This window comes from Mustelus asterias, chromosome 15 (genome assembly GCF_964213995.1).
Source record: "Mustelus asterias chromosome 15, sMusAst1.hap1.1, whole genome shotgun sequence".
Classification (NCBI taxonomy): Eukaryota; Metazoa; Chordata; class Chondrichthyes; order Carcharhiniformes; family Triakidae; genus Mustelus; species Mustelus asterias.
Genome location: NC_135815.1, coordinates 97,765,412 through 97,786,764, shown reverse-complemented (window position 1 = coordinate 97,786,764; position 21,353 = coordinate 97,765,412). Strand labels below are relative to the sequence as shown.

At 43.1% G+C, this 21,353-nt stretch overlaps 2 protein-coding genes across 3 annotated transcripts in view; one reads left to right on the top strand and one right to left on the bottom strand.

The window, feature by feature from the left end:
- Positions 1 to 1,160, top strand: part of LOC144504757 (protein sel-1 homolog 1-like) — a 41,048-nt gene extending 39,888 nt beyond the window's left edge. The window contains exon 17 of the mRNA XM_078230501.1: positions 876 to 1,160. Coding sequence (XP_078086627.1) covers positions 876 to 995 — 120 coding nt within the window. The 3' untranslated portion in view covers positions 996 to 1,160. The remainder of the gene's footprint in view (positions 1 to 875) is intronic.
- On the bottom strand, positions 1,062 to 21,346 carry ndufaf5 (NADH:ubiquinone oxidoreductase complex assembly factor 5). 2 transcript variants are annotated; one of them, XM_078230372.1, is made up of 11 exons: positions 20,999 to 21,346; positions 16,926 to 16,966; positions 16,690 to 16,753; positions 14,558 to 14,605; positions 12,883 to 12,986; positions 12,615 to 12,654; positions 10,864 to 11,061; positions 9,766 to 9,826; positions 9,330 to 9,413; positions 7,072 to 7,154; positions 1,062 to 4,601 (listed from the first exon to the last, which is right to left on the bottom strand). In XM_078230372.1, exons 1-11 carry the CDS (start codon positions 21,278 to 21,280, stop codon positions 4,509 to 4,511), a joined length of 1,098 nt encoding a protein of 365 aa, XP_078086498.1. In that variant the 5' UTR covers positions 21,281 to 21,346; the 3' UTR covers positions 1,062 to 4,508. The 2 variants fall into 2 exon arrangements, with proteins under 2 accessions (XP_078086498.1, XP_078086499.1); XM_078230373.1 differs by having other exon boundaries at positions 4,089 to 4,601; positions 16,926 to 16,992; positions 20,999 to 21,237.
- Positions 21,347 to 21,353: the final 7 nt, after the last annotated feature.

Here is a 21,353-nt window from a genome sequence, read left to right as displayed (position 1 = left end):
GGGGTTTTAGGGAATAGGATTTAGGGAACTCAAGATAAAAACCATTCGCAATAAAATGAAGATGCAAACAAAAGAATTGCATTTATAGAGTACCCCTCATGATCACGAGGCTGGTTCCTGGGATGGTAGGTCTGTCATGAGGAGAGACTAAGCCGGTTAGGATTATATTCACCGGAGTTTAGAAGAGTGAGAGGGGATCTCATAGAAACTTATAAAATTCTAACAGGATTAGACAGGGTAGATTCAGGAAGAATGTTCCCAATGATGGGGGAACTAGGGGGTCATAGTTTGAGGATAAGGGGTAAATCTTTTAGGACAGAGGTGAGGAGAAATTTCTTCACCCAGAGGGTGGTGAATGTGTAGAATTCACTACTACAGAAAGTAGTTTAGGCCAAAACATTGTGTGATTTCAAGAAGAAGATATAGATATATATTTAGCTCTTGGGGCTAAAGGAATCAAGGGATATGGGAGGATGCGGGAATCAGGATATTGAATTCAATGATCAGCCATGATCAAAATGAATGGCAGAGCAGGCTCAAAGGGCCGAATGGCCTCCTCCTGCTTCTAATTTTATGTTTCTATCAGATGTCTCAAAGTCCTTTACAGCCAATGGAGTACTTTTGAACTATAGTAATGTCAGAAACACTTTTGGGAAGCAGTCTATAAATGTCTAATTCTCTATCCTGCATAGCGCATTGATTTTAATGTTTATCAGAGTCAAAAGATAGATTGTTCATGGAAAAAGACAATTTCATTTAACAACCCTTTTAACAATAGTGCTGTATGGGCAAGAGTTAAACTGAGGGGGAAATTGTTCAACAAGAGGCATTGGATTACTGCAGATTTGCTGATAATATAATCTGTATCTTTGCAGCTCAGTCAAGTATGGAAACAAATAAGTCTGGGTCGATTGTTGTGGGCTCATTGGGATCTCTTTCTCATAATGATTTTAACTTTGCTGCTGGCTGTATTGATGGTCTATAGACATGGTTAAAAAATGTGCCATAGGCGTTACATCTCCATCTTTCTAAACGCTGGATAAGGACCAGAGGTTACTTTACGGATTTAATCTTTCTGTAAATAACATCCAACAAAGATTACTGTAATGATTTAAAATGCAAGTTTCAATATACAGCACATTAAAAACAATCAAAATGTTAGTGTATACAGATTGTCTTCTTTATTCGCAGTTGATTTGTCTCCAAGTAGTGATGGGCTAATTAGAGACTGTCAGTTTACTGGATACTAAAATGGTGTGTTAAAATTATAGATAAACAAAAAATCTTTTAATAATGTGTGTTCATACAGCAATTAACGAAGATGTTTTAGGAGTACAGATAGTCAGGTTAATTTTCCCAGTTCTGGGAACCACACTTTAGGAAAGATGTGAAGACATTGCAGAGCACAGAAAAGTTTCACGAGAATAGTTCCAGGCGTGAGGAGCTTCAGTTATGAAGATAGATTGGCAAAGAGGTGGCTGAAAGGAGATTTGGGAGACGTCTTCAATATCTTGACGGGTTTGAACTGCGTAGATAGTGAGAAATTGTTCCCACTCATGATAAGATCAAGAACGAGAGGGCACAGATTATTTGGTGAAAGAAGCAAAGGCAGCAGAGGAAAACATTTTTCACATTGCAAGCGGTTAAGGTGTGAAATGCACTGCCTGAGTATGGTGGACACAGTAAGAAGTTTCACAACACCAGGTTAAAGTCCAACAAGTTTATTTGGTAGCAAAAACCAAAGGGCCTTAAGGGCTTTTGGACTTTAACCTGGTGTTGTTAAACTTGTTAACCTGGTGTTGTTAAACTTCTTACTGTGTTTACCCCAGTCCAACGCCGGCATCTCCACATCATGAGTATGGTGGAGGCAGGTTCAATTGAGGCTCCTTCTGAACTGTAATCGTTTTATGATAACTAACCTCTGAAAAAAGTATTAGTTTAACATCCAGAAGGAATTTGCACACGTGCAGAACTCTTTCCTTGGAAAATTTCCAGCCAATTGTACAGATTTCTATCTTGAAGCATTTATTTTCTAACCCCTAACAACAAAGAAATCTACAAGCTGGCCATACATGCTGTTGGAGGCAAGGGATGGGGATAGAAGTTCAAGATCATGTTTCACAAATTTGATTGAGTTTTTTGAAGGGATAATCAAGAAGGTAGAGGAGGTCAGTGCAGTTGATGTTGTCTACAAGGACTTTAGCAAGGCCTCTGACAAGGTACCACATGGTAGGTTGTTGCATGAAGTTAAATCTCACGGGATCCAGGGCGAGGAATCTGAATGGATACAAAATTGGCTTCTTGACAGAAGCCAGAGGGTGGATGTAGAGAATTGTTTTTCAAACTGGAGGCCTGTGACCAGCGGTGTGTCTCAGGGATCAGTGCTGGGTCCACTGTTATTTGTCATTTATATTAATGATTTGGATGAGAATATAGAAGGCATGGTTAGTAAGTTTGCAGATGACACCAAGATTAGTGGCATAGTGGACAGTGAAGAAAGTTATCTCCAATTGCAATGGGACCTTGATCAATTGGGCCTGTGGGCTGACGAATGGCGGATGGAGTTTAATTTAGATAAATGCGAGGTGATGCATTTTGGTAGATTGAACCAGGGCAGGACTTACTCAGTTAATGGTAGGGCGTTGGGGAGGGTTACAGAACAAAGAGATCTGGGGTTACATGTTCATAGCTCCTTGAAAGTGGAATCACAGGTGGACAGAGTGGTGAAGAAGGCATTTGGCATGCTTGGTTTCATCGGTCAGAACATTGAATACAGGAGTTGGAATTACTTGTTGAAGTTATACAAGACATTGGTAAGGCCACACTTGGAATACTGTGTGCAATTCTGGCCACCCTATTATAGAAAGGATATTATTAAACTACAAAGAGTGCAGAAAAGATTTACTAGGATGCTACCGGGACTTGATGGATTGAGTTATAAGGAGAAGCTGGATAGACTGGGACTTTTTTTTCTGGAGTGTAAGAGGCTGAGGGGTGATCTTACAGGAGGTCTATAAAATAATGAGGGGCACAGATCAGCTAGTCAATATCTTTTCACAAAGGTAGGGGAGTCTAAAACTAGAGGGCATAGGTTTAAGGTGAGAGGGGAGAGATACAAAAGTGTCCAGAGGGGCAATTTTTTCACACAGAGGGTGGTGAGTGTCTGGAACAAGCTGCCAGAGGTAGTAGTAGAGGCAGGTACAATTTTATCTTTTAAAAAGCATTTAGATAGTTCCATGGGTACGATGGGTATAGAGGGATATGGGCCAAATGCGGGCAATTGGGATTAGCTTAGGGGTTTAAAAAAAAAAGGGCGGCATGGACAAGTTGGGCCGAATTGTTTCCATGATGTAAGCCTCTATGACTTTATCGATGGTAGTAGAGGAAGGAAGCTCAGACTTATCTTTGCTCCAGGATCTTCCTGGAGAGTATCGAGTGGTCTCAGGGGAGGAGAGAGCAAGACCTGAAAAAATACCAGGCAGTCCAGCCCAATGTACTGATGGATGGCTAAAACTGGATGTTCTCAAAATTATGTCCCTTGGACTTGAGGTTGCAAAGCTGAAATCCACAGCAGGGGAATGCAGGATGGGAGATTAAAAAGAGTACGCTTGAGAAAGAGAGTATCAGAGGTGGAGGATTGGGAGATGGACAGTTACAGAAATATTGTGAATGGAATGCCAAAGGGTAAGCAATTGAGAGATTGAAAGTAGAATTGTTAGTGACTTACACAATCAAACCGCAAGAGTTCAAATTGCTACAAGGCAACCAAATGTCTCTCTTTTTAAATCCGAGTGGCAGTGATGTGAAAACGGGCTAATCCAGCAAATGCCTAATCTTCATTGATTTTAATCAACGGTGAAACTATTGCAACAAGGGAAACTGCAGAGTTGAGCACAAGTAATGACACAAGTTGCTTAGGCCATCATTTCCTGCAATATCACAACAAAACTCAAATCTGTGCTCACTTAGCATCCATTTATGAGAAAGTCATTAGAGTACATAGAATCCCTACAGTGCAAGAGGCCATTCAGCCCTTTGAGTCTGTACCGACCACAATCCCACCCAGGCCCTATTCCCATAACCCCACACATTTACCCTGCTAATCCCCCTGACACTAAGGTCAATTTAGCATGGCCAATCAACCTAACCTGCACATCTTTGGACTGTGGAAAGAAACTGGAGCACCCGGAGGAAACCCACGCAGACACAGGGAGAATGTGCAAACTCCACACAGACAGTGACCCGAGGCTGGAATTGAACTTGGGTCCCTGGTGCTGTGAGGCAGCAGTGCTAACCACCGTGCCACCCACATCAAGGCTGCATCCTCTCTCGTACTCCCTAGCATCCTGGACCGTTGGCAAAGGACAGGAAATAATCACTTCCATCGTGGCCAGGAACTAAAATCATAAAATGTCCCATTTCAAAATGACAATCGTTTACATTTATACAAGCCAAGCTTGGCATACAATTGCTATTTAAATACAAAAAGATTAATGTTTACAAACGGTTTAAAACTTTTTGTTCTTCTTTGTGATCTGTTCAGACGTTTTCCCCAGATCACCAATTGATAACGTAGCAGACCCTCTCTGTGCTGGCTTAGCCTGAAAGAAAACACAGATCATTAATGCAATACAACAGTGCAATAACTTACTCCTGTCTATGTGAACGGACAAGGTTGCACATACCGGACACTCTGGATACACTGAAATCAGTAGGAAGTGCAGACACTCCCTCTTCAATATTGCTGACTATACAAAGAAAAATATTTACTTTTATATTATAATTCAGAAAACTGACACTATTGTAACTTTTGTAAAACTCATTCAGAGGCTTAAATGCCCTCCTGTTATTTTATTTGTTACCTTTACGTATTTTGCATGAACACAGCAGAGTGGTTAGCACTGCTGCCTCACAGCGCCAGGGTCGCAGGTTCAATTCTGGCCTCAGGTCACTGGCTGTGTGGAGTTTGCATGTTCTCCCCGTGTCTGCGTGGATTTCCTCCCACAGTCCAAAGATGTGCAGGTTAGGTTGATTGGCCATGCTAAGTTGACCCTAGTGTCAGGGGGATTAGTGGGGTAAATGTGTGGGGGTTATGGGAATCGGGCTTTGGTGGGATTGTGGTCAGTACAGACTGAATGGGCCGAATGGCCTCCTTCTGTACTGGAGGGATTCTATGAAAATAAATCTTCCCACTTCATTATACTGTTTACATAAACCCCCCCCCACCCCCCCATTTCCTCTCGGATGAAACTCCTCACCTCCAGTTAGCAATAATTTAACAAAAAGGTAACTGCTTTTGTGGGATCAAATACAGCTAAAGGCTGCCTGAATTCTCTGATCAGCCATGATCAAAACGAATGGCGGAGCAGGCTCGAAGGGTCGAATGGCCTACTCCTGCTTCTAGTTTCCAAGTTTACCTAGGTTCAGGTGGACCAGGTTCCTGACCACAAAATGGTTGCCATACTAAATGAGAATCACTATTTAAAAATCACGTGGCTCAGATCATAGAATCCCTAGTGTAGACATTCGGCCCATCGAGTCTGCACCGACCACAACCCCACCCAGGCCCTATCCCCATAACCCGAGCTAGTTCCCCTGACACTAATGGGCAATTTAGCATGGCCAATGCACCTAACCAGCACATCTTTCAGAATGTGGGAGGAAACCGGAGCACCCGGAGGACACCCATGTAGACACGGGGGAGGGGGGGGGGAAACGTGCAAACACCACACAGACAGTGACCCAAACTAGGAGTCGAACCCGGGTCCTTGGCACTGTGAGGCAGCAGTGCTAACCACTGTGTTGCCCCTTTGCTGCTCCTATAAAAATGTATAAATCTATACTAAAGAGACATAGTCAATCCATGAATTTTATTTGCCTTTTTTAAAAAATTGGCTACTGGTGCAAAAGCTAAAGATCACTGCCCCAGTACAGAATGACAATGGAATCTTATTGAATGACGAGTAAAGCTAATTAAACTCGCACTTAGCATATTGGAGACAAAAACGCACCGGACTGGTTCAAATCAAACTGGACAAGGGCTAGATCAATGAACAAGTGGCAAGGAAGCATTTGATAGTGGGGCAATTAGAAAACCATTACATTATTGGGCTGTGTGTTTGGCAAATCTGTTCAGGGTTCTGAGATTCTGTCCAAAAAGAGAGAAACCAAAACAATAAATTTTCACTTAAGTGCTGCATAAGATGTTAATTGCATAAAATTAGGGCTTATGGGCTTGGGGGCAATATATTGGCATGAAATGAGGGCTGGTTAAGACAGAAAACAGAGGGTAGGAATAAACAGGTCATTTTTGGGTTGTAACCAGCAAGGTGCAGCAAGAATCAGTGTTTAGGCTTCAGCTATTATTAATCTATGTGAACGACTTAGCTGAAGGGACTGAGTATAACGTATCCAAGTTTGGATGATACAAAGCTAGATGGCACAGCCAGCTGTCAGGGGGATGCAAAGTGATATAAACAGGTTACGTGATGAGCAAGAATGTGGCAGACGGAATATAATGTGGAGGAATGTGAAATTTAGTAGTAAAAATAGGAAAGCAGAATATTTTTAAGCTGGTGAGAAACTGGAAAATATTGATGTCTGGAAGGGTCTGGGGTGTACTTAAACACAAATCTGAACAAGTGAACATGTAGAAGCAGCAAGGAATTAGGAAGGCAAGAAGAATTTAAGACAAAATGGGGAGAGATTTGTTCAGAGGGTGGTGAAACTTTGAAATTCTCTGCTCCAGAGGTTAAGGTCACGTACCAACCGACTCAAGAACAGCTTCTTCCCTGCTGCTGTCAGACTTTTGAATGGACTTACCTTGCATTAAGTCGATCTTTCTCTACACCCTAGCTATGACTGTAACACTACATCCTGCACTCTCTCGTTTCCTTCTCTATGAATGGTATGCTTTGGCTGTATAATGTACAAGAAACAATACTTTTCACTATGTTAATACATGTGACAGTAATAAATCAAATCAAAAAGTCCTATGTGGTGCCTAATTCTGGGCACCAACCCTTCAGGAGGATGACAAGACCTTAGGGATAGTATTTGTAGTCCACATACCTGTGATTCATGAGGTTTCCAGCCAATCATGTACAGAATCTGAAACGTTGCTGGCACAGATCCGTCATTATTTCCATACATCTCTTAGGAGAGAGACAATTAAAGCAGGGATTTTAATGTGATCGTTACAAATATTCAAGTGTTACTTTAAAATGTAGACAACAACTAATTGAAACCACTCCTGGAAAGCTCAGTAAGCGTGTTAGTAACCTAGAAAAAGAGCAGTGAGTTAACCAGTCACACTGCTATTGATGTGCTCACAACCAGCAAGTTCAAGCAGAGAAAAGATATACCACGAGTTGAGAATCTCTCTAATTTGCCAGCCCATTTACATCACCCCATTGTCATGCAAAAACAGCAGCTTCTCTGCAACATCTTATTACTGATTCAACTTTATCTGGAGTGCGTTGGAATCCTTGACTGGATGAGTAAGATTCCAACAACACTCAAGAAGCTCAATGCCAAAGCAGCCCACTACTTTGGCATCTCATCCACCACCTTCAACGTTAACTCCCTCCACCACTGACGCAAATTGGCAGCAGTGTGTGCCATCTGCAAGAATCACTAACTCACCACAGCTCTTTCCAAAACCACAACCTCTACCGCCTCAAAGGAAAAGAGCAGCAGATGCGTGGGAACACTACCACCTGCAAGTTCTCCTCCAAGCTACTTGGAAATATATCGCTGTTCCTTCAATGTCTCTGAGTAATTTGCAACTTCCTAACAACACTGTGGGTGCACCTGCATCATATGGATTACAGCATATGGGTCACCACCACAACACCATTTCATGGGCAATTAGAGGTGGGTAATAAATGCTGGCCTTGCAAATGATGCCCACATCCCGTGACAAAAAACTACCTGACTTTGCACGAAGGTGTAAACTGAAGTGCATTTCAATGAGAAAAATTTCAGGTTGAATCCACACACCACCTAATATTCAGTTATACTCCAAAATTATTTTCAAAAATAAATCTCCAGGTAAAATTATAAAGTATATGGGAGTGAGCACTTCTTGCGTAAACTACTCCAAATGAAACACAAGTTAAAAAGATTTTGAGAATTACGTCTTGGTGCTGTTATCGTAATCCTGTGGAGACTTATCATTTTAAGTCTCACGGCTGAGATCAGTCACGAAACTAATTAAAAAGCACTTCTAAAAAGCGCAGTCTAACCTTCCTCATCATGCATACCGCATCAGGATGTGTGCAAAACAGCAAACTACAGTTTCAGCTCAGCTTGGAGTACTGGATTGGAGGGTGTCATGGTAGCACAGTGGTTAGCACTGCTGCTTCACGGCACAAGGGACCTGGATTCAATTCCGGCCTCAGGTCACTGTCTGTGTGGAGTTTGCTTGTTCTCCCCGTGTCTGTGTGGGTTTCCTCCCACATTCTGAAAGACATGCTGGTTAGGGTGCATTGACCTGAACAGGTGCTGGACTGTGGCAACTAGGGGATTTTCACAGTAACTTCATTGCATTGTTAATATAAGCCTTACTTGTGACTAATAAACAAACTTACTTTTGGATCTCTGCAGGGAAATAAAATACAATGAAATGTATTTAAGAAAAACTTTAGCTTACCCTGGAGTTAAGAAGGGTGAGAGGGGATCTCATAGAAACTTATGAAATTCTAACAGGATTAGACAGGATAGATTCAGAAAGAGTGTTCCCGATGATGGGGTGTCCAGAACTAGGGGTCATAGTTGAGGATAGTTTCAGAACTGAGGCAAGGAGAAATTTCTTCACCCAGAGGGTGGTGAATGTGTGGAATTCACTCCCACAGAATGCAGTTGAGGCCAAAACATGGAGTGATTTCAAGAAGAAAGTAGAAAAAAGCTCTTGGGACTAAAGGGATCAAGGGATATGGGGGGGGGGGGGGGGGCGGGGGGGGGTGAGGAGGCGGGATCAGGATATTGAATTTGATGATCAGCCATGATCATAATGAATGGCAGAGCAGGGTCAAATGGTTTACCCCGCTTCTATTTTCTATGACTGGAGGAAGAGTTCTTGCAATGTTAATCAAACTGCTATCATTGAACAAAAACTTAAAGCTGTTTTCACAATTTGATGTTATTACATTTTTGCTTCGTTATGCTTGTTGGGTCAGTTAATTTTGCATAGTTAAGACACAGCCTAGTCTCTGTATGTTAACAGAGGTATGAAGCATTGTTTGGGCAACCATTAAAAAAAAAACTTAAGTATAAAACCTATCTTCACTTCACACCAAATATCAGATTCAATACTAACTCTGTCTCACCTTTGTAGATTGCTGCAGCTGCCAGCATTGTGTCCCTGTGCAACAAGGGTTTCCTGGACCAAGCACAATTGCTCTCTCCCATACCTTCAGATTGAGAGAGAGAAGTAAATACAAAACTGTCAGGAGATTTTAAAAAGTAAATAAATCACATCAAGTATCTGGCATAGGCACAATGGGCCACATAGCCTCTCTATCCTGTATCAGCCCATTATCCTAGGATGTGAGATGTATTGGTACACTCCGACTGAAACATTTATACTTTTCCACTTCCTTCGCACAGAGTAATACAGATTTTACAGAACTTTTGTAATATTTGCAGTTATATTCCAACACAACATTTTGAAAATGACATTTCAAACGACCAAAGTCTTCAATACACTGAATCCTGTCATTAAATACCTACATGTTTATGTTGTAAAGGCATAAGTTCACCCACCTTGCAAGTCCTCCATTACTTCAAAGATTCCAGGATAGTTCACCACGATTTCATCAATGTCCTGCAGGAAATTGACAATATGCAGCTGCATGTAAACCATTTCATAGAATCATAGAATCCTACAGTGCATTCGGCCCATCGGGTCTGCACCAACCGCAGACCCAAGCCCTGTCCCCATAACCCCATGCATTTACCCTAACTAGTCCCCTTGACACTAAGGGGCAATTTAGCATGGCCAATCCACCTAACCTGCACATCTTTGGACTGTGGGAGAAAACCGGAGCACCCGGAGGAAACACACACAGACATGGGGAGAATGTGCAGACTCCGCACAGACAGTGACCCAAGACTGGGAATTGAACCCGGGTTCCTGGCGCTGTGAGGCAGCAGTGCTAACCACTGTGCCACCCCCGTTTCTTTCTGACACTAAATTTCACATTTAAAGCACTAACCCACTCAAGCACTCATTCCTCCCTTTTCAGGTTTCCACTTTTAAAAGGCGAATCGAAAGTTTACAAATAGCTGACTAATCTGCAAGAGCAGGGCAGAGGAAGGTTTTGCCCTCACGGCTGATGGAGCAAAGCCAAAACCCTTCGTTTCTTGTTGGGGAGGAAATCAAAAAGTCTCCTTGACTGAATTTTTTATGACCAGAAGCAATTCAATGACAATTTAATTGACAGATACACTGAATTTGATTCATGCAAGCGAGGCATTACTTATTGGTCTAGGTTCTCATAGCATGTTCAGGCATGGCATTAGCCTGATGATTAATAGAGGGTTTCTTATCTCAACGAGGGGAGACTAGCTCCTGTTGCAGCAGGGATGAGATAGACCAGACAGTCTGAATCCCCTAACTGGATGTGACATTGCCAGAAACCTGGGTCCTTTCTCCTGCCCGTCCTCTCTGCCAGAAAAGTAAGGTGGCTTAGACAGACTCCTTGAAGGAAATAATAGGTAACTAGTTTCAGCTGCAACAACAAGTATTTAGAATAACACAAGGTCTCATTTCAGTTTTCTTTCTAAACACAAATTCATCTTAATGCAAGCTGGGGAGATTAGAGATGTAATGAAGCAAATCCATTATTTAATTTGCCGTACCACAGTTAGCATGTTAAATCCTGCTTGTTCCAAAAGATTTCCCAAGTCTGTAACAGCGGTGAATGGTGATATGTGAGGAGCAAACCCTCCTTCACGCTCCAGTTCTGCCAGCTGCAGAGAACAGCGAAGTTCATATAAGGTTTCCCCTCCCATCATGGCACCAACGAACACTCCATCTGGTTTCAAGGAATTCTGAATCTTCAGAGGATAGAATCAGCACTGTGAGCAACACTGCCGCACACCCCACAAAACAGCATACAAACAAGTAAAAAGTAAAGTTTATTTATTAGTGTCACAAGTAGGCTTACATTAACACTGCAATGAAGTTACTGTGAAATTCCCCTAGTTGCCACATTCCGGCGCCTGTTCGAGTACACTGAGGGAGAATTTAGCATGGCCAATGCACCTAATCAGTACGTCTTTCAGAGTGTGGGAGGAAACCGGGGCACCCAGAGCAAATTCATGCAGACACGGGGAGGAAATGTGCAAACTTCGCATACACAGTAAGAAGTCTCACAACATCAGGTTGAAGTCCAACAGGGTTATTTGGAATACGAGCACTGCTCCTTCCTCAGGCGAGTCGAAACTCCACACAGACAGTGACCCGAGGCCGGAATCAAACCTGGGTCCCTGGCGCTGTGAGGCAGCAGTGCTAACCACTGTGCCAACCATGCGAATATGAATCATCATCCTCGAATTTACATCTCAACAAGCTGCACAGTTAACTCTACAGCTCTTTATCAAAACAGCAGACAGTTTCTTAAACCTAGACCACTTCAGGAAGGTTAAATCTGCAAGATCATCTTCACAAGTATATCTCCTGCTACCAACTATCAAGGGACATTACTGCAAACCGTAAAGATTCCATTGCCCAAGTATCCCTGCACTGTGGTGATGAGTGAAAAAGGTATACCAGGAAACCAAAGTGGGATGATAAGTGGACTGAATGTTCATTCAAAGCAAATACATTTTGTTATTGTTTTGCTGATGAACAGCAACAATAAACCACATTTTACTGCAAAATTCTTCATGTGGCTTGTCAGAATAGAAACAAAGCCCAAAGTATTACCGTAGTCACTTTTTATGCCTCATTCTCGAAACATTGTCAATTCATCACGCAAACCAGCCTCCCATCCATAGACTCCGTCTACACTTCACGCTGCCTCTGAAAGGCAGCCAGCATAATTAAGGACCCCCCCCCACACACCCCGGACATTCTCTCTTCCACCTTCTTCCGTCAGGAAAGAGATACAAAAGTCTGAGGTCATGTACCAACCGACTCAAGAACAGCTTCTTCCCTGCTGCCATCAGACTTTTGAATGGATCTACCTCGCATTAAATCGATCTTTCTCTACACCCTAGCTGTGACTGTAACACTACATTCTGCACTCTCTCCTTTCCTTCTCTGTGAACGGTATGCTTTGTCTGTATCGGATGCAAGAAACAATACTGTCACTGTATACTAATACATGTGACAATAATAAATCAAATCAAAATCAAATCAGAGAGTAGATGGATCGAATTTGCAAATTGTTATTTTCAATATTAGCAATACAGAGGAGATTATAATGGCTTTCAATATGGTTGTATTCTTTTGTGAAAATGTAAATGTCCTTCCAGTTAAAAAATTGAACTATTAAAAATAACTATTAGATATCAGTTTTAAAACCAATATTAGTTGAGCATGACATAACATGACCTATAGTTCAGTTTTTCCCTGACCTCCTTGTTTAGTAAAGTGGCATTCTTACCTGTTTGAATGCATGAGGGAGGTCATTCACCCAATGCAAACTGAAAATAAGAGAAATTGATTTTTTTTAAAAAACATTTTTAAAAAATTATTTCAATTACTAACAATTTGGATTAAATTAAAATTTTGATTGTAGTTCTATTCAAGTCAAACAATTTTGTAAAAGTCAAATCTATGTCCTCTGTAAATCACATTTCTGTCTTAGGAGACACTTAATTCAAGGTGTTTTCATTCATTCAGAAGAGGTATTTAATCACATTTTCATGTACCTTAAACTGCTAAGAATGAGGTCAAATGTATTTTCTTTGAAGGGTAGAAACTCTTCATCTGCTAAGATACGATAGGTGGGAATCTCAGTCTCAACTGGGTGTTTCTGTGAAGAAACATTTGAAACAAATGATAGTTATCGTGAATTATGACTGCTCAACAAGTACAGCTGTTAACAAGTGAAGGGAAGTCAGCAGAGCATATATGTTGTTTTAACTCAATGTTATTACAATTATGTAGCACTTCTTCGAGGCTTTTCCCTGTCTGGTTGATGCGGTGAAATTATAAAAGCAGAAAAAGTCGTATTTTTAGGGGTTTCTTCTCACCGAGGCAGCTTCAGGCCAATCTGCATCCAACAACCTGCTCTGAAAACTCTGTCCATATCTTGACAGCTGTGATAAATTGCACCACAACTGCGGAGACAATCCACACCATTCTGAAAAAAGTTAATTGGCCCCAATTGTTAATAGATGCTTTAAAAGATTTCAGGATTTTGATCAGTAACTTAACCAAAAACTAATCAGTTCCTCATTGGGCCATAACCTATCTCTGGACCATATTTTGTTGAAATGTCTGCAATTGGTTTTAAGATATATTGTTTACAAACAGACTGGCAGAGATAATTAAACCACCAAAACCAAAGACCTACTGTCCTGGATTCCAAGACGACTCTGCATTCTCTCCTCTTACCACCCCTGCCACCCCACTGCTCAATAGGTTATTTTCCTTCTCAACCTTCATGCTACAGGCTATTCTCAGACTCTGCTCCAGGGTAATGTAAAAGCAGACAAAATGTTGACTTGTCCCTCCAACTTCATTCACCATATTAGGAGGGGTAGGGGTGGGGATAGAGGTGGGGGTGGGGGCAAATCAGGCGGGCTACTTTGTCCCAGATGATGTCGAACTTGAGTATTCCATCGCACTCCTGACTTGTGCCTTGTAGTTGGTGGTCAGGCTTTGGCGAGTGAGGTGGTGAGTTACTGGCCGCAGTATTCCCAATCTCTGACCTACTCTTATAGCAAGAAGTTTAACAACACCAGGTTAAAGTCCAACAGGTTTATTTGGTAACAAAAGCCACACAAGCTTTCGGAGCCCCAAGCCCCTTCTTCAGGTGAGTCTTCAGGTGCACTCACCTGAAGAAGGGGCTTGGGGCTCCGAAAGCTTGTGTGGCTTTTGCTACCAAATAAACCTGTTGGACTTTAACCTGGTGTTGTTAAACTTCTTACTGTGTTTACCCCAGTCCAACGCCGGTATCTCCACATCACGTCTACTCTTATAGCCACAGTATTTATATGGTTAGTCTAGTTCATTTTCTGCTCTTATGGTAACCTCCAGGATATTAATAATGGGGCATTCAGTGATGGTAATGTCACTGAATATCAAGGGGAGATGGTTAGATTCTCTCTAAGCCTTGGGCTCAGTAGATGCTCGTTCATTGTTTCCAATAGTCCAGATGGGAGCAGATTCTTGACAACAAAATAACCCGACTTCCAAATCTAGCATGGGAACCATGAAGATAATGGCCTTGTTCATATGTCGAGAACCTGTGTAATTTAAAAGTCAGACATTTCAATTGAATGTTATGGCTGGGTTTAGTAATTACCTATTTCTTTAAACTAAAATTGCTTTCTTTAAACGAATAGAACAAGTTATAAAGAAATCCATCAGGCTACCTACCAAAACATTCTCCGCAATATCCACTTGAAAAAGTTTTTGAACTGTGTCCTGAAATAAAACAAGAGTGATAAAAATTTGTGAAACTAGTTCTTCTTTCAGACAGAAAACTTCCAATTCATCCGTTTGTTGTGGGCGGCATGGTGGCACAGTGGTTAGCACCGCTGTCTCACAGCACCAGGGTTCGATTCCCGGCTCAGGTCACTGTCTGTGCGGAGTCTGCATGTTCTCCCCGTGTCTGTGTGGGTTTCCTCCGGGTGCTCCGGTTTCCTCCCACAGTCCGAAAGATGTGCTGGTTAGGTGGATTGACCCAAACAGCTGCCAGAGTGTGACAACTAGGGGAATTTTACAGTAACTTCAAGCCTTACTTGTGACTAATAAATAAACTTTAAAACTTTTTTCTGAGTACTACATTCTGTTGCAGGCACAGGAAAATATTTTGAACTAAAAGGTTTTCATGTTCTTCAATAAAAGACAAAAAATATCTTAAATACTAAGTTAATTTCTTGAGTGCAGTCAGTATAATAAATGCTTCAGTTTTAAAAGAATGTTCAACTATGCTCACACTTTGGTGTTTTAGGGTCTTGATGAACAGTTAAAGTTTATTTATTAGTGTCATGAGTAGGTTTATATTAACATTGCAATGAAGTTACTGTGAAAACCCCCTAGTTGCCACACTCTGGCACCTGTTCGGGTACACTGAGGGAGAATTTAGCACGGCCGATGCACCTAACCAGCACGTCTTTCGGACTGTGAGAGGAAACTGGAGCACCCGGAGGAAACCCACGCAGAAATGGGGAGAACGTGCAGACTCCGCACAGACAGTCACCGAAGACGGGAATCGAACCCCAATGCCTGGCGCCATGAGGCAGCTGTGCTAACCACTGTGCCACCGTGGGATAAAATTCTGTATAAAATTCTACCCAACACGCTGCATAGACCAGTTTCATGAGGGTGTTGCATCTCGGGACTGTAGCTACAAAGATTCTCCAGCTCACGATTCATGGAGCATTACGGCAGTCCAATAAAACAAGAGATTTTGCAGCACGACTGATGCACAAGATGGAAAGATGCAGAGGGGGTAATACCACACTGAACTTAAATTTAAACAAGAAAGGAGCCTAAACTCAGTGTGACATTAGTTGTGCTTACCATCAGTGCAACTATGTCGTACATCACTGTGGAATGCTGCAACAGTCTAAACTCTCATATTTTCCACAGAGTTCTTAAAGTTGCCAATTTTAAATGATGAGTAGTTTACAGAAAAGGCGTTTGGTACGTGATTTAAATACGAGGTCTTGTGGCGCAGTGGATAGTGCCCTTGTCTCTGGGCCAGAAGTTCCCGGTTCAGGGCGGCGCGGTAGCACAGTGGTTAGCACTGGGTCACTGTCTGTGGAGTTTGCACATCCTCCTCGTGTCTGCATGGGTTTCCTCCGGGTGCTCCGGTTTCCTCCCACAGTTCAACGATGTGCGGGTTAGGTTGATTGGCCAGGCTAAAATTGCCCCTTAGTGTCCCGAGATGCAGAGGTTAGAGGGATTAGTGGGTAAAATATGTAGGGATATGGGGGTAGGGCCTGGGTGGGATTGTGGTCGGTGCAGACTCGATGGGCCGAGTGGCCTCTTTCTGCACTGTAGGGTTTCTATGATTTCTATGAAGTCCCATCCTAGGGCTTGATGGCTACAGATGATGTGTTCATAACGTGGCCAAGCAGATCGAGTATCAAATCCCCCCAATATATGCCACTGGCAGGCCGCAAGAACAGACAAGATTCCTGGTCAGCCACGTGTTGGAAGGAAAACTGGAGCCTCTATCATCACTACTCACAACTCCGGATTACAACATGCATGTACAAGAGCACGTTGCCACAGCGACTTGAACTCCGCCAAGGGCTGGTTGGTTGGCTGGCTGGGTGGTCTACAGCACGGGGTTTGACCCCGGTTCCAGCTGAGGGTGGATTTGAGACCTGCCTCATTACCCTACCTGTGATGGAGGTCACCGTGCTGTTCAGACCTCCCTTGAGGCAGAGAACCGAAGATGATGTGATTCAAAACCAGGTCCACAATGAATGATCAGGTATTAACTCTTTTAGAGCAGTTTTCTTTGATGGTTTTGCTGCTATCTGTGTTGGTGTTACCTTGTTTAGGTTTCCTGCTATATGGCCTTTTCCACACCCAATATCCAACGCCACAGGAAAGGTTCTAAAGCAATAAAGGACAAAAGCAGATTTAATTTCATTTCATTTTTTTTTGCATAATACTACCATTTTAACAAGATTATAGAAAGAAAGGTTATACGGTTGGGCACACTATAGGTGCAGGAAATATTGAACCAGTGACAATATAAGGGATAGTATAACAGTTTTAAACTCACCTCGCAATATCAAAAACGCGGTCCACAATTCTGCTTCCAACCTGTACAATTGCAAAATTATTGTGATCTAGAGGATATAGAAAGATATCTCATAACTGCAACTTAGATATAAAGATACAGTTTGCTTTACAATCGGTCAGCCATGATCTGACCGAATTAGAAGAGGGTTTGAGGGGCTAAATGTCCTGTTCTAGAAGTTTAGTAAGAGTTTTAACACCACCAGGTTAAAGTCCAACAGGTTTATTTGGTAGCAAATACCATTAGCTTTCGGAGTGCTGCTCCTTCGTCAGATGGAGTGGAAATCTGCTCTCAAACAGGGCACAGAGACACAAAATCAAGTTACAGAATACTGATTAGAATGCAAATCTCTACAGCCAACCAGGTCTTAAAGATACAGACAATGTGAGTGGAGGGAGCATTAAGCACAGGCTAGAGAGATGTGTATTGTCTCCAGACAGGACAGCCAGAGAGATTCTGCAAGTCCAGGAGGCAAGCTGTGGGGGTTACTGATAGTGTGACATGAACCCAAGATCCCAGTTTAGGCCGTCCTCATGTGTGCGGAACTTGGCTATCAGTTTCTGCTCAGTGACTCTGCGCTGTCGTGTGTCGTGAAGGCCGCCTTGGAGAACACTTACCCAAATATCAGAGGCTGAATGCCCGTGACCGCTGAAGTGCTCCCCCACAGGAAGAGAACAGTCTTGCCTGGTGATTGCAGAGTGGTATTCATTCATCCGTTGTCGCAGCGTCTGCACGGTTTCCCCAATGTACCATGCCTCAGGACATCCTTTCCTGCAGCACATCAGGTAGACAACGTTGGCCGAGTTGCAAGAGTATGTACCGTGTACCTGGTAGATGGTGTTCTCACGTGAGATGATGGCATCCGTGTCGATGATCCGGCACATCTAGCAGAGGTTGCTGTGGCAGGGTTGTGTGGTGTCGTGGTCACTGTTCTCCTGAAGGCTGGGTAGTTTGCTGCGGACAATGGTCTGTTTGAGGTTGTGCGGTTGTTTGAAGGCAAGAAGTGGGGGTGTGGGGATGGCCTTGGCGAGATGTTCATCTTCATCAATGACATGTTGAAGGCTCCGGAGGAGATGCCGTAGCTTCTCTGCTCCGGGGAAGTACTGGACGACGAAGGGTACTCTGTCCACCATGTCCCATGTTTGTCTTCTGAGGAGGTCGGTGCGGTTTTTCGCTGTGTCGCATCGGAACTGTCGATCGATGAGTTGAGCGCCATATCCTGTTCTTATGAGGGCATCTTTCAGCGTCTGGAGGTGTCTGTTGCGATCCTCCTCATCCGAGCAGATCCTGTGTATACGGAGGGCTTGTCCGTAGCGGATGGCTTCTTTAACGTGTTTAGGGTGGAAGCTGGAGAAGTGGAGCATCGTGAGGTTATCCGTGGGCTTGCGGTACAGTGAGGTGCTGAGGTGACCATCCTTAATGGAGATGCGTATGTCCAAGAATGCAACTGATTCCGGAGAGTAGTCCCTGGTGAGTCTGATGGTGGGATGGAAATTGTTGATGTCATCATATAGTTGTTTCAGTGATTGTTCACCATGAGTCCAAAGGAAGAAAATGTCATCAATGTATCTAGTATATAGCATCGGTTGAAGGTCCCGTGCAATGAAGAAGTCGCACATCTCTTTAACCTGTGCTTAATGCTCCCTCCATTCACATTGTCTGTATCTTTAAGACCTGGTTGGCTGTAGAGATTCGCACTCTAATCAGTATTCTGTAACTTGATTTTGTGTCTCTGTATGCCCTGTTTGAGAGCAGATTTCCACTCCATCTGACGAAGGAGCAGTGCTCCGAAAGCTAATGGCATTTGCTACCAAATAAACCTGTTGGACTTTAACCTGGTGTTGTTAAAACTCTTACTGTGTTTACCCCAGTCCAACGCCGGCATCTCCACATCTAGAAGTTTAGTCCAGTGAAATCACCTGCCCCAGCCCAAGATATTGTCAACTGGGAAGAAGCAAGACCCTACCTCCTCGCCCCCAACATGCAACTTAGTTTCCCTCAGTGATGCATGCAGATATCTGAAACTGAGATACGGACTTCCCATCAGATATTTTATGTCTGTTCCACATCAGATATGGCACAGTAGGCTCAAGGGGCTGAATGGCCAACTCCTGCTCCTTGTTCTTGTATTCTTTGTGGCTCTAAGCGGTGGTTCCATTGCAGATAGTAAAGTGAAGCACCTTGACAAAACACTTTCAGTTTGGGGAATAACTCAGTTGAGTACCATTGCAAAAACTTGATTTTTATTTTTGCTAATCTTGAGGGGACAAATTGAATAATATTGTATAATAGTTTTAGACTGCTGTTCCTCTATTAGTTCACACAGAGTAATTTTCAAGAAACAGAAACAGAAAAATACTAGAAAATCTCAGCAGGTCTGTCAGCATCTGTGGAGAGAGAATAAAGCCAACGTTTTGAGTCTAGATGACCCTTTGTCAGAGCTGAGAGGAAAGAGAGTCAGCAGAGATTTATACAATGGGGGTAGGGAGGAGTGGTGGAATTGGAGCATGCAGAGGGCTGAGAAGGTATTGAAAAAGTGTTCATTAAGTGATCAGAATGTGTGATCACTTGCAAGCCTTCCTAAAGGTATCCTAAAGTAAAACGACAACTTGTATTTATATAGCGCCTTTAACATAATAAAATATCCCAGGGTGCCTCCCAGCAGCATTACAAATTTGACATAGTCACAGATTCCAGCATCTGCAATATTTGGGGTTTATCTTAACGTTTACGAAACCTGTTCCAGCAAATGGTTTCACTGGCATTTCCCAATAACACTGCGGATTCAAACAAGGGTAGTCACAATCCACAATATTTATTTGTGAGCAAATGCTTCAGTTCCACCTTGTCTGGATCCTGAACTTCCTAACCCACAGACAACAATCAGTAAGGATAGGCAACAACACCTCCTCCACGATCATCCTCAACACCAGTGCCCCACAAGGCTATGTTCTCAGCCCCCTACTATACTCCTTATACAGCTATGACTGTGTGGCCAAATTCACCTCCAACTCGATTTTCAAGTTTGCTGATGACACCACCGTAGTGGGTCGGATCTCAAACAATGATGAGACAGAGTACAGGAATGAGATAGAGAATCTGGTGAACTGATGCGACGACAATAATCTTTTCCTCAATGTCAACAAAACAAAGGAGATGGTTATCGACTTCAGGAAGCGTAGTGGAGGACATACCCTGTCTACATCAATGGGACGAAATAGAAATGATCAAGAACTTCAAGTTTTTGGTGTCCAGATCACCAATAACCTGTCCTGGTTCCCCCATGTCAACACTATAGTTAAGAAAGCCCACCAACACCTCTACTTTCTCAGAAGACTAAGGAAATTTGGCACGTCAGCTACGACTCTCACCAACTTTTACAGATGCACCATAGAAAGCATTCTTTCCGGATGTATCACAGCTTGGCATGGCTCCTGATCTGCCCAAGACCGCAAGAAATTACAAAGGATCGTGAATGTAGCCCAGTCCATCAAGCAAATCAGCCTCCCATAAGCAGCCAACATAATTAGGGACCCCATGCACCCCAGACATTCTCTCTTCCACCTTCTCCCTTCAGGAAAAAGATACAAAAGTCTGAGGTCACGTACCAACCGACTCAAGAACAGGTTCTTCCCTGCCAACCGACTCATGAACAGGTTCTTCCCTGCTGCTGTCAGACTTTTGAATGGACCTACCTTGCAGTAAGTTAATCTTTCTCTACACCCTAGCTATGACTGTAACACTACATTCGGCACTCTCTTCTTTCCTTCTCTATGAACGGTATGCTCTGTCTGTATAGCATCCAAGAAACAATACTTTTCACTGTATGCCAATACATGTGACAATAATAAGTCAAATCAAAAATCAGTCCTGATCCCAATGGATAGCAGAACAAGTGAGGGGCTAAATGGCCTTCTATTTTTTTTAATGAATGAATACAAATAAATATACCATAGAATCATAGTTTAATTTAAACAATAAGACACCTCGGTTATTTACTGTCTGCACATTATTGTAAAGTGGCTGAATTATCAATTTGCAATCACCTCACCCACCTCCTCTTTCAGGTAATCATATCTCCCACTCTCGGAGAGGGAGGAGGCCCAGTTTTTCTGTCGCCTTTTCATCTTTCTATCAAACACATTCATGGCACTGCCCGCTCTGGATGAGCAAGGCCGCCGCCTCGGGTTGGGGTTAGCGATGGTCCCCAAGCCGGGAGGAAGAGGCGGCAGCGGCCCGGAGCCCAGAGGGCGGCCGAGGTTGGGGGGCAGGAAGCGATGGAGCCGCCCCTCACAGCGCCCGGCCCAGCAGCGGAGACGACAGGGAATCCCACTCATGCTCTCTCTCTCGGTGCGGAGTGACGAGGAGAAGCCAGTGAATAGCCGGGAGCTCTAACCGGATGTGAACTCC